Source organism: Astyanax mexicanus, chromosome 2 (assembly GCF_023375975.1).
Source record: "Astyanax mexicanus isolate ESR-SI-001 chromosome 2, AstMex3_surface, whole genome shotgun sequence".
Lineage (NCBI taxonomy): Eukaryota > Metazoa > Chordata > Actinopteri > Characiformes > Acestrorhamphidae > Astyanax > Astyanax mexicanus.
In genome coordinates, this window is record NC_064409.1 from 55,470,445 (window position 1) to 55,483,908 (window position 13,464).

At 38.6% G+C, this 13,464-nt stretch overlaps 1 protein-coding gene across 2 annotated transcripts in view; it reads left to right on the forward strand.

Annotated features, from left to right (window-relative positions):
- Positions 1-13,464, forward strand: part of apba2a (amyloid beta (A4) precursor protein-binding, family A, member 2a) — a 15,390-nt gene continuing 1,926 nt past the window's right edge. The window contains exons 1-11 of one of the 2 annotated variants that reach the window (XM_007246533.4): positions 1-100; positions 4,343-5,948; positions 7,337-7,408; positions 7,728-7,767; positions 7,975-8,120; positions 8,366-8,452; positions 9,246-9,431; positions 9,923-10,102; positions 10,220-10,432; positions 12,169-12,288; positions 13,316-13,456. In XM_007246533.4, the coding sequence (XP_007246595.3) occupies positions 4,386-5,948; positions 7,337-7,408; positions 7,728-7,767; positions 7,975-8,120; positions 8,366-8,452; positions 9,246-9,431; positions 9,923-10,102; positions 10,220-10,432; positions 12,169-12,288; positions 13,316-13,456 (2,748 nt within the window). In that variant the 5' untranslated portion in view covers positions 1-100; positions 4,343-4,385. Of the gene's footprint in view, positions 101-329; positions 406-4,342; positions 5,949-7,336; positions 7,409-7,727; positions 7,768-7,974; positions 8,121-8,365; positions 8,453-9,245; positions 9,432-9,922; positions 10,103-10,219; positions 10,433-12,168; positions 12,289-13,315; positions 13,457-13,464 lie in introns of those variants that run through there. The other variant, XM_022672235.2, reaches the window with a different exon arrangement.

A 13,464-nucleotide genomic window follows, 5' to 3' on the forward strand; every position in this document is an offset into this window, starting at 1 on the left:
CGCTGGCTTCACTGCTGCTCTCTGCAGTGATTGCTGAGAGGCGTGCGGTTACGGAGACAGACATCAACATCCTCCTGCTGCCTGTGGGATGCAGACTGAAGTAAGAAGTGGCCTAACTTGATTCCTAGCAGATATGAGCTCAGCTGTGTGATGAGGAGAGACAGGGGGATCAGTGTATGTTATTTACAGGGGGTTTATAATAGGATCAGGTAGCGGCTGCTTCTTTAAGACACTCGCGCTGCTATCTCTGTCCCGGGATGCTGAGGGTGTGGGAGGAGGGTGTGTGTGTGTATAGATATCTGTATGTGTGTGTGTGTGTGTGTGTCCAGGTTCCTACGCTTATTTCTCACATCCCCGCCATGCTCGCAGATTCCCATAGACAGTCAGAAAGCTGCCCCGTCCCCGGTAAGCTGGTTTACTGTAACTGTGTGAAAAAGAGGCGCAGGCTGTAATTCCCACTGAGCGCAGTCAGGGCTCTGGTGCTCTGCTCCTGTTCACAGACAGATAGATAGATAGTTAATTTCTATTCAGCACAAGATAACTGGGGATGTTTGCGGCGGATGGGATGGTTTATGTGTAGGATGTTTAATAACGGATGAGTAGGACTGATCTGATGTCAGCAGACTGATGGAGATCCAGCACCTCTCCCTCGGATGGGGCGTGTATCCCACTGTCTCAGTCTATCAATAAATGCTCTGTGCTGTGGGTACAGTGTAGAGGCAACAATGGAAATACACAAGAGAACACTTAAGTTCCTCTGATTTTGCTATTCATAGTAAAATGAACATTGTTGTTTTATTCTATAAACTACCGACAACATTTCTCCCAAATTCCAAATAAAAATGGTCATTTAGAGCATTTATTTGCAGAAAATAAGAAATAACTGAAATAACAAAAAAAGATGCAGAGCTTACAGACCTGGAGATATCTGGAATTATCTGGGATTTCTACTAGTAAAATTATATGTAAGAGAGAGAGAGAGTGTAAAATTCCTTGTGAATTAATAGTAACATACGACTATGGACAAAATTACATTAAGGATATGTTTTCTGGTGATATGATTAGTCAGAATAAATGTATAAATGTATCATTATTACCAAACGTTTCATATTTGATAAATTGTACTAGTTTCTGCTAGTAAAAACTGCATTAGGGTCTGTAACGTTGCCATTTTGGAGATATAAGATGTTTCGTGAAATTCACAATTTATGAGTAATCTCAACAGTTTGTAATTCTTATTAGTTTAATTCTAAATTAGAATTTACTGCATGTGTCTGATTTTTTGTGTCAATGGGGGAAGTTTTTTTCTTTAAGTCTGTGACTCTAATGCTGCAAAAAAATCACTGCTTAAATAAGCCACTATTTGTTTTAGATTGCATGAAATAAGCAAGTAATTAAACTTTTCTATTTGTGCATAATTCCATGTGTTTTTAAATATGTGGATACATGTGCTCTCCCTGTTGTTCTGGATAAAGTAAATCTATTTCAGATCATTGTGAAACTTTTTGATGGTGTTAATTGCACTTAGCCTTGCATTACTTCAAGCAGCCCACTCATCAACTATATAGGCTAAGCGTCCTGCAAAAAAAGCCCAGCATTTACATTTAGATGAGACAGCAGCTCCCTGCTGAGCAGCAGCCCTGCACTTTACTTCTGAGAGGTAGGAAATCCATGATACATGGTACATTCACACAGTCTTCATTTTAGGGATTTGTGTGAGGCAGTTGTTATCGCTGTCACTTCCTGGAGTACGTCCTATAAATAAAAATGCTTGTAAGTGTAGAGAAAGTTCAAACACCAAATCCTATTAAACGTAAACAGGAATGGTTGTAGCGTTTTTATCAGGGCTCTATGTTTCCTAATTGCAATTAGACATTAACTACAATAAATACACATGATAGGTATAATGCTAGCTATAGTTAACAGTTTACAATAGACTAAACAACCATTAATCACAGGATAGACTAGACAGAGTAAAGCAAATAATAGCGTGTGGAAAATACCATTGTACATGTTTTATAAAAAATAGAAACTTGAAAAAATAGAACTTGTAGTAGAAGAATATTTCTGTCTACGAATAGTTAGAAAATTGTCTCCAGTTAATAACAAATCATGCCAGACAACATAGAAGAAAGAGGAACCTCTTTACTCTACAAGGAATTCGCTACAAAGTAAACAAGAAGTCTCTCTGCAGTGAATCCTTATTGACCTCGCTGGGAATACAATGCCTCTCACCACAAGAGAGAAATCACTGTAGTCTACAGAAATATCAGCATGTAGACCCGTTCCTGCTGAGACAGGGTGCTGATTCGTGCTGACCTCTCCTCCTGACTCTCTGTGGTTCCGTGTTTAGTTTGGATAAGATTCATCTCTCTAGGGATATTCATCACTTTCAGGAACCAGTTGTGAGTGACATATAATTCAATATTGATATCCACAATCATGAAATGCATTTCTTAATCTTCAGTTTTAAGTCTGAATAGAAATTTTAACCATAATACTGTAGATAGCAAACCAAAATTGTAATTACTTGTTGTAAGATCAGAAATAAAACATCAATACCAATTCCAATGCTTTCTTCATAATAGCAGCAATAAAAATGTTTGTTAGCTAAATCTTCTAATTGTGACTCTGGCCTGGTGCTGTTGTGAAAGTATGGTTAGACTTATTTCCCATCCTGTCTGGTAGAGCTGCATTATTAATGCTATTTTAATTATGATTTCAATGTTTCAGTCTTCGCTGCTTATACTGGGCTGAGAAACAGAACAGTGTAGTCATTTTATCAATAATGCCTCATCACTGATATTGAGAAAATTGATATATATAATGTTGTAATTGCTGTTACTGTATAAGTGCTGTGTATCTGTTATTTCTATAGACAAATATAGTAAAATTATGAATATTTGTGAAATGACAAAACATGGACAGTGCAGTTACGGACTTATGTATATTTCCTCAAATGATACAATACATGTGTCTCTATTTCCATCTCATTTTCACCACTAAACTCTCGTTTCATCTCCAGCATCTAATTTCTGTATACTTAATGAAAGTAGTTTGAGACACTGGTTTGGGGCAGGGCTGGGTAACAGGGACTGGAATCCAGCACAGTTTGCTGATTTCCTTTCCATAACACCTTTACCAAATCTGACAATTAACAGGTGTGTTGAGCAGGAAAGCACAAAACTGTGCAGGACTGGAAATGTCCACTGATAGTTTTACCTAATGAGAGGGTCTGGCTTTATGTCTGGTCTCTACTGCGCAGACTCAGATAGTAAATTTGACAATATGGCCAACAATTTTGGCAACATATCTTTAGAACTTGAGCACATGTGAAAACGTTGTTCTAATAAAAAAGTTGTAGTCTTGCTGTTAATTGCTACATGAAATATGACAATGGACAGCAGTTTTAGCAAAAAAATGGCCATTAAGCGTTTTAGCGGTGGCTGCAAATGTGTACATAGTGCCAAACACATGCTGCACATCCAATCCAAGAGAGTGCAGAAGCAGAGCATGTTTTCTCTTTTCCAACACGGCTGGCTTAGAGAATGTATATTTCAGACAAGGAAAACCAAGGAGCTCATGCTTCAGCTGTATCTCTTGGGTAAAGGTAGCTATAGTTAAGGGTGATTGTAGAGATGATTCAGGTGCCTTCTTTGCCAATGAAGTGTAAAAGCAGCGAAACCACACCAGATCTAAACTTGGCACCCTCTTTATTAGGGCTGAAACTTATGATAATTTGGTAGTCGACTAATTTGACAATTATTTCTTTGATTTATTTCGTTGATTCAATGACTATTTTTGACATATACTCAATATCTGCCCTCTGTTAGCATGGCTTCTGTTACAGTGGATGTTTAACCTCACCTGTTCAAGTCTGTGAATGTCATGTAACATACCATAAGTTCCCATAGCAAAAAAAAAAAAATGACAATAAAGCTTAGGGTTATTAGCTTAATCAAATGTATTTGTGTGAACTGAGTGAGTAAGCAGCCCAAACCCCTTTCCCACTGCATCTCTGTACCCAGAACTTTGTGTACAAATTATTAGTTGACATTGAAATCTGGAGTTGACTGTCTTTTTTTATAAACGTCAATATCAAGTATGTCAGCTTTTTGTATGTCAGCCTTTTATTTTATTTTGCCGAACCACAACAACAGGACACTGGAACAGGCAGAGCATGGAATTGTGGCATCCCTGTTTTTTACAGTCATTGATTTGAAATATTCTCAAATGTTTTAAGCCGATGTTTTACTTGTTGATTTTAGTTTGCTATATCTTTGATATATCTCTGACGCACTCTGATGTTCTGTTAGTCACTGTCGCATGTCTTGTTTTTCAGCACTGAAGAGATCTTATTTCACGTGGGTCTTTGAAAGCCAGTCATGGCTCTCAGGCGAGGCCAGGGTATCAGGGCCAATGTGCCTGAGCCTGACCAATCACCTGCACCAGAGCAGAGTGGGAGACCTTCCAAAGACAGAGAAGACTCTGAGGAACCTCACAGCAGCACAGTGGAGAGCCAGTCAAGCACTCCTGTCCCAGACAGCCTCTGTCCCAGTGATGGTTCTGTCTCCAGGGAGGACTCCCTCCGTGGCGAAAGCCCTATTCAGCCTGACAGCATGGAAGACTCACTGTCTGAATACGATAATGTAGGATCTGAGGAGGAGGAAGAGGAGGTGGTAGAGGAGGAGGAGGAGCAGGACTATGAGGAAGACGAGGAGCTGCGTACCGATGCAGATGGGATGACATACTATGTTCACTGTTGCCCTGAGGATGAGAGCTACATGGAGGGAATGGACTGTCATGAAGGTGCTGATAGTGGCGACAGACCCAGCACTTCCAGGGATCCAGATGGTGGACGAATGCCAGCAGAAGCTTGGGCAAACTCTGAAGGCTTTTATGAAGTCCTGCAGCAGGGCAAAGAACAGATGATGTACAAATGTCCTGAGCCCATCTCCGAGACTGCTTTCATCCAAGCCCCCATGGCTGAGGATGAAGAAGATGAAGAAGAGGCAGAGGAGGTAGAAGAGGATGAAGATGAGGAGGACGATGAGGAAGAGGAGGATGAGGAAGAAGAAGATGATAAGTATTTTGTTTATGAAGGAGAGAAGGCAGAGGAAGATCAGGATGAGTTTCCCTCCAAAGAGTCTTGTGATCTTCCAGAGGACAACAGAAACCTTCATCAGCGTTCAAGTTACACTCAAGAAAAGATCAGAGAAGAAGAAGATTTACCCGGTGATTACAGGGGAGACAAAAGGCGGCCAGAGAACTGTAGAGGTGACAACCAGGGTTCATCTAGTTGCCATAGGGAAGGCATTAAAAAGGCAAATGCGGAAGAAAGAGTCAACTATCCAAGGGACTGTGAAGTGGGCAAGGCAGATAGAAATTTAAGACAAGGGTCTAGACTCAAAGGGCAGCAGACTTGGAAGGAAGACAGCGGCAACAGAGATTGCCCAGGAGGTAGCGGAGATAATGGAGCGACAAAACACGAAGATCCTGTGAACAGAGCCGACTGTAAAAAGAGACATATGTGCAGACGACACGGCGAGGAGGAAAGAGAAAGCAGGCATTTACATATGGACAATGACAGTCCTGAGAAGTGTATAGGCAAGGGAAAGGGACTCGCTCACAGTAATTATAGAGCAAAGGCCAGGAGGGATAAGCCACCCGCAGTGGACGCTGAAGGGGATGTGGACCAGATTGTTAATGGAGTACGAGCGAAATTGAAATTAGCACCTCAGAACACTAAAGCCGACAGGGGTGTAACTGGACAGTCGCCTGACAAAAGAGGCATTCCAGACAGTTCTAAAACATCGTCGCTTTCATCACAGAAGGGAGAAAGTCGACCCAGAGCACCTAACACAGCTGTAAAGCCTCCAGACCCACAACTGCAAAAGGACCAGGCCAAAGCACCTGTAGAAGAGGAATGGAGGTCCAGTCAAGGCCAGGTAAAAGCTCAGTTTGCATTAATGCATAGCTTGTTCAGACAGTGTTTTTTTATAAACAACCATGCCTTTCCTACAAATAACCATCTATTATCTATTTTAATTTTTTTTGTAAATTATATATATTTTTTATATAGACTGACTCTTCCGTGGAGCTTATACTGGTGCAGTTCTCACTGAACAGTAGAACAGTGCAACACTACTTCAGATACACAGTCAGAAAAGTTTTCTTTCTTCTCTTAGACTTAATTTTAACCTCCACTGTTCACTTTAACTACCATTACTTGTGATGACATTACATACAAAGAAAACAGCTACCTGAAAATACTTTACTATCATCTTACAGTATTCTCTTGCTTTGTTGGTAAGCCTGTCACAATTATTACAATATCGCCTAATCATAAAATAAAGGGACATAATCGCAGTCATTTTTTGTTGATCTTGATATTGTTTCCTTGCATGTTTTTTTGAATAGATTGACTTTTGTATTAATATTGGTGCCGCAGTGCACACAAGGTGGACTGTAACAGGTGAAAAAAAAGTACACATCTCCTATTAATAATTAAGAGTTGGTTTCCTGGACAGTGATTGAGCCTAGTCATTGACTACCGGCATATACTATATTTTACTTTCGATGGAAAATCTCCATTCAATGCTGTGTAGTCTAAGACTAGGCTTAATCCTTGTCTGGGAAACTGATTATTATGTGATTATGTTAACTTTGTATCAGTGGGGTTAAATGGTCTTAAAATAACAATAGCATTTTACTAAGCAATCATCCTCCAAAAAAGATAGTTATTGTAACAGGCATGTGTGTGGCAATCAATTATTTCTGTTCATTATGGCTGCTGATTCATGATTGCTTTTCAACAATTTGACCCCTTTCCTTATTATTTTGAAACAGTAAATGATTGAAGAAGATTGAAAAAGAAGGTGGATGGATAGATACATAGATAAATAGACAGACAGACAGACACTTTATTGGTCCTAGCGGGAAATTCTGGACATCCAGTAGCAGATATACATGGTACACAGAAGTTACAAAAGAAGGAAAAGATATAATAATACAAATTAAAAATATAAAAATACAATCAAATATAAAATATAAAAGTAGAGTCTTTTTTAGTGTGTGTGTAATGGAGGCAGTGCAGTTAACACTGTAAAACAACAATGAACACTAGATGCTGTGCATATTGAGAGGAAAACCGATGTCGGCTATACAGACAGTGCAAAAGAAATGTATGACTTTAATGTAATGTCTTTTCCAAGTCAGTGTTTATTCTATTTGTAACTACTATAGAACTATTCACAGTTCAGACATTTTAAACAAGGTTGCCAAAACAAATAAATGCATTTCTATATATATTCTGATATATTGTGTTTGCTTTCAGATTGTTCAGAGCAGCCCACAGCACGGCACAGTGAACCCTAACACAGAAATGAGCAACCACAACCTCCCTCAGGTAGGAAACTAGCTCTGCTGATCCTAATGCATTTTTTTGTTGTATTCTCTATAGTTTTATCTTTTAACTTTTTGATAATGCCTTTTCCAGCCTTTTTTTGTCTTTTATTTTTTTGTTGTTTGTTATGTTATTATTATTTTATAATTATTATTTATATTGTAAAGTGTTTTGAGCTGCATTTGAAAGAAAAGAAAGCTTATTATCATTATTTTATCTATAATATACTGTATTTTTTTTTTATTTGTTAAAATTCCACTGTGGTACGCAATTTTTACAATGCCATACTGCTGAAATAAAATGCATGTGTTTTGTATTTCAGCAAGGAAAGAGAAATCCCTCTTTTCCAAGCTTTGTGGATGGTCAGTATATTAGTCATTATCTCTAATGATGTGCTTGTAATGTAATATATGAATAATACCTCTGTAATAAAGACATATGAATATGTATTTGAGTGTACAAATAAACAATAAGACCCTTTTTCATGTTTTTATATATTCTGCATTGTCATACATCCATATATTATTTTAGCAGCTACCTTTATTCTGGCATTTGTGTCTCTCACTCAGTTCCAGGTCCATGTGAACCAGAGGACCTCATAGATGGAATCATTTTTGCAGCAAACTACCTTGGCTCCACTCAGCTTCTGTCAGACAGAAACCCATCTAAGAGTGTGCGCATGATGCAGGCCCAGGAGGCTGTGGACAGAGTTAAGGTATACAAGGCGATTGAATTTAGGTCAAGAAATATTTATGGAATTTAAATCGAATTTCATGGTCTTAGATAAATGAGTATCTGTTTTAATTACTCACTAAACATTAGCTAAATATTACACACCTTGTTGATATTGTTACTCATGTGCTTTTTTCTCAGTAGAGTGTCAAAAGTGATGGATAGCTTGTCAGAAATGTCTGTTCATTCCACTAGATGTAGCTGTAACTCTTCTGTTGTGTGTTGTAGTGTCTGGATGGCGAGAGCCAGAGCCTGACTGAGGTTGACCTCTTCATTTCAACAAAAGCCATCAAAGTGCTCAATGCTGACACACAGGTGCACAATATTCATTGTTAGAATGCATTAAAAATGAATAAAGACAATGATACTAAATATTGCCTTTTGGTTTAAGTCACAGTACAGATAACAACAGTTATCAAGCAGCCACAAAATAATAATGTGTACAATAAATAAGGTGTTTAAGAGCGGATGTGAATTACAAACAAAGCTCTGAAAAAAAATAAGAGAGCACTTAAAAATGATGAGTTTCTTTGATTTTACCAAATTGAAAACCTCTGGAATATAATCAAGAGGAAGATGGATGATCACAAGCCATCAAACCAAGCTGAACTGCTTGAATGTTTGCACCAGGAGTGGCATAAAGTTATTCAAAAGCAGTGTGTAAGACTAGTGGAGGGGATCATGCCAGGATGCATGAAAACTGTGATTGCTTTCTTTGCATTATTTGAGGTTTGAAAGCTCTGCATCTTTTTTGTTATTTTAGCCACATATTTTATTAAGAATGTGGGAGAAATGCTGTCCATTTTACTCAAACATATACCTATGAATAGCTAAATCCGAGAAACTGTTTTAGAAACTGAAGTGGTCTCTTATTTTTTTTTCCAGAGCTGTATTAGTGTATCTGACCTTGATTGGATTTGTCTATTAGTAAACAGGAAATTAATTAGTCCATGTATTAGTCCATGTATTACAACCAATTATTTTCTTTCTAATATTTAGCCTCATTATATCACAACTCAGACTAAAGCTGTTTTTTTTTTTTTTTTTTAAAGATTTGTTTTTGGCGGGAAATGAACTGCTTGCTAATTCTATTCTTTTTCGGATGCAGGAGACGATGATGGACAATGCCCTCCGCACCATCTCCTACATTGCAGACATTGGGAGTGTAGTGGTGCTGATGGCCCGCAGACGCATGTCTCACTCTGCTTCATTGGACTGCACTGACACTGGGCTCAACACTGCAGAGGGCAGAAAACAGTACCGAATGATCTGCTACGTCTTTGAGTCTGAGGATGTAAGTCACAACTGTTGCATGGCTGCATGTTGATTATTATACGATGTATTTGATATAAAAGTGAATCATACAGTGATTTTTGGTTGTAACATACTCATTGTAAAAAGCCCAGCTTATGGTATGGTATGCTCATCTAAGACCAGGTCTTAAGTCCAGAAGAGTTATTGTAGGTCAAAAGGGTAAATCTGACCAAAAAGCTCTCAAAAAGGCCTTTTTTCACACATTATGTAATTATAACTAATCCATATAATCATTATCCACTTTGTCTGACCTCAGACTTGCTCAGTTCTACAGGGACAGGGACCTGAAAAGTATATACTTATACTGTAATTGCTTATGACTTATCTTTCTTCCACTGTTTTGTCTTAAGCACTGAACACTCCCTTTCACTCTGTGTGTGTGTGTGTCACATTTAAGTAGCCTCTTCTCCTCTCTGCTGAGCACTCACCCTCTCTCTCGCTCTCTTGCCCCCTCCCCTTCCCCCACCTCAGGCCCAGCTCATTGCACAGTCCATTGGTCAGGCATTTAGCATGGCCTACCAAGAATTCCTGCGAGCGAATGGAATCAACCCTAAAGACCTCAGCCAGAAGGATTACAGTGATATTCTTAATACACAAGAAATGTACAATGATGATCTCATCCACTTCTCCAACTCGGAAAACTGCAAAGAGGTGTGTGGAGTCTCTGAATATTACCATTAGTCAAACACTGTGTATTCATCACCATTCATCTACACCACTTCTTGTTTTAACTAAACTCCCTGAACCTGCTCTGTCTTCCCCCTGTAGGTGAACCTGGAGAAGCAGAAAGGGGAGATCCTGGGTGTAGTGATAGTCGAGTCTGGCTGGGGCTCTATCCTGCCCACAGTCATCCTGGCTTGCATGCTGAACAGTGGGCCAGCTGCCCGCTCTGGGAAACTTAATGTCGGGGATCAGATCATGGCTGTCAATGACACAAGCTTGGTGGGCTTGCCGCTGGCCACCTGCCAAGGCATCATCAAGGTTTTGAATCGTTTGTATTCATTACACACATTCACACAGAGCATTTAACTTTGATGGATTTATTTATGCAAAATCCTTGTCTAAATATCACTTTTTGGTGTCGCAAATCAATCTTGAATTGTAATTAGCTGAATTAGCTACATTTCCAAGCTTTGTAAATTCTCAGACTTCTCATCCGTTGTTCTTTCTCTCTGCAACAATAGGCTCTTTTGGGCAACTGTCTAATGATCTGAAAACAAATCGATGCCTGAAAGGCGCGTGCAGACTATAAGAAGTTAGCCAAGTGTTTCTAGCTTGCGTTTCTGCAGTGCGCACTGTTTTTCCCAAGAAAAGACAGTTCTATGGAACTGTGGAGTCCAACATGAGATTTCTTGGAAACCCAAGTCATTTCTAACATAGAACTCCTCATACGGCGGTAAGAAAGGCAATTCCAAACCTCCATATGACAGTTTAGCTTAGTCAAGGATGGTGCTGCACTGTGCTATCACACCAGATGAGTCAAAGAACTATGGACTGATGATATCAAAATAAAAGACCACAATTAGCAAAGCAGTCTTTGGAACGAAAAAAAAAAAACACATATCATCATATAAAGAACACTTTAATAAATATTAAACAAAATAATTGACCTATGTATATGTACAGTGTATCAGAACCAAATCCCTAAAAAAATCCACTGACCTAAATACCATAGATCGTTTGAGGATTGACTTTATGTGCAACAAGATGACTCAAAGACATCTTCTACAAGAAAGAAATTAATTATACATTATTATTTATTGATTAAATGTATTTACCTGGCTAAAAAAAAGTATTCGCATGCTATGGGTTCTGCCAGGGAGAGTGTCACTACAGTGCCGTCCATAATGTTTACGACAAAGATACAATTTTCCTTGACATGCCCCTTTGCTCCAGTGTAACAGTTATAATCAAATCAGTCAGAAAGAACTGGTTAAGTACGCATTGCAGACTTTAATATAAGTATATTTGCATACGTTTAAGTTTCACCATGTTGAAATGTACACGTCTACCCTCATTTCAGGGCATCATAATGTTTCAGACATTTGGGTTCACAGGGTTTATGATTGCTTCATTAGTGCAGGTATAAGATACCTAGGCTTGCTTCTAAGCCTTAAAACCTTTAAAGCCTGTAGTTGCCATTGCATAACATGAAGACAAGGGCTGTCCCAATGAAAGTCTGTTATGAGGCTAAGAACTAAGACTAAAATCATTAGAGACATCAGTCAAACCTTGGGACCTCTTTAAGAAGAAAGAACACACTGGTGAATTTATGAATCACAAAGCAACTGGTAGGCCAAGTAAGTCCTTCACTGCAGAGTGAAGAAAGATTTTTCACTAAAGCAGATTTCTCAAATATTTTCAACTTCATTGTAATGTCTGATAGATAAAAAGTAGAGAAGTAGAGTAGAGATGTGTATTTTCAAAGACTATAACCAAGAGCTGAAAATTGGCAAAGTATCACAAGAGCACATTCTCAACAGGTGATGATGTTTATTCATTGCAAACATCAAGCAGTCATTGCGTGCAAGATGAATGCAACAAAGTACTAAATGGGACTGCTGTACTGTACTAAAATTGTTCTGAAATTTGGTGGATTGTGCAGGGTGCCCACACGTTACCATTCAACTGTAAATGACTTTTATATACACAAAAAGATGAGCACAGCCTCCTGCGTATGACTGGTAATGTTTGTCTCTCTGTGTTCTTTATTTTAGGGTCTGAAGAGTCAGGTGCAGGTAAAGCTGAGTGTAGTAAGCTGCCCACCTGTTACCACTGTGCTGATAAAGAGACCAGATCTTCAGTATCAGCTGGGCTTCAGTGTACAGAATGGCATAGTAAGTAATCTTCAATTTAGCTGTTTTCCTTAAATGTATCTATGTGACTAAGGTACTTAACAGCAGACTACTCATACCCTCTAATTAGCATTGTGCAAACAGTGTGCCTGAATCATTGTATGGGACTCAAATGGCTGTTTAGAATTTGTTTCATGATTTCGGACACTGAGACATTCTTAGGTTTTAAAAAATAAATGAAGTAAACCCCATGGGGCAGTTTCTTAGACAGGGATTAGGCATAGTCTTAGACTTCAGACCATTTTGAATGGAGATTTTCTATTGAAACACAAATTTATTTCAGGACTAAGCTTAATTCCTTTCTGGGAAACTGACCCCATATCTAATATTAGTAATCTAAAACTTTATATGGCCATGTAACAATACTTTTTACAGCACTATAAGCAATTGTTAATACTTAATTACTCCAATCAAAACTTGTGTCCAATATTTGGACTGCCAACACAGTCCCATGTTTGGGATAACAATTGTGTACATTTTATGTATTGCTTAATTTTTGAAAAAAATCTAATAAATTACTATTTTAAGTTGCACCCAGTGCTATCACATTTGTGCAAATCCTCATAGCATTGCCAATAGAATAAAGCTATCTGGAGCAGGTGAAAAAATGAGCCTACTGGTACGATGCCTACTGCATAAAGCACTGAGCTGTGGAGCAGTGGAACTATGTTCTCTGGAATTGTGTGCTCCAAATACTTCTGGGATGTGTTGAGGAGGATATGAAGTGTGATGGGAATCATCCAGCATCCGAAACTCACAGAAGTTCTTTTTGCTGAATGCAATGAAATCCTCATTGCAATGTTGCAAAATGTAATAGAAATGGAGTCTGTAGTAGAGTTATTCTACCAAAGTGGTGTACACGTTTTTATAGTTTTGATTATGAAAGTAGAAATAAACGTATTTGATAATCTCAAATTATTTTTGTCTATGTAGAGTCTATATATTTATCATATATATTGTATCTCATTTTACAGTTTTCAGTTGTGTAAATTGATTACTGTTTTTCCAGATATGTAGTCTGATGCGAGGCGGAATCGCAGAAAGGGGAGGAGTCCGTGTGGGCCACAGAATAATTGAGATTAATGGACAGAGTGTGGTCGCCATGGCACACGAGAAAATTGTCCATGCCTTGTCGGTGTCTGTTGGGGAGGTAAATGG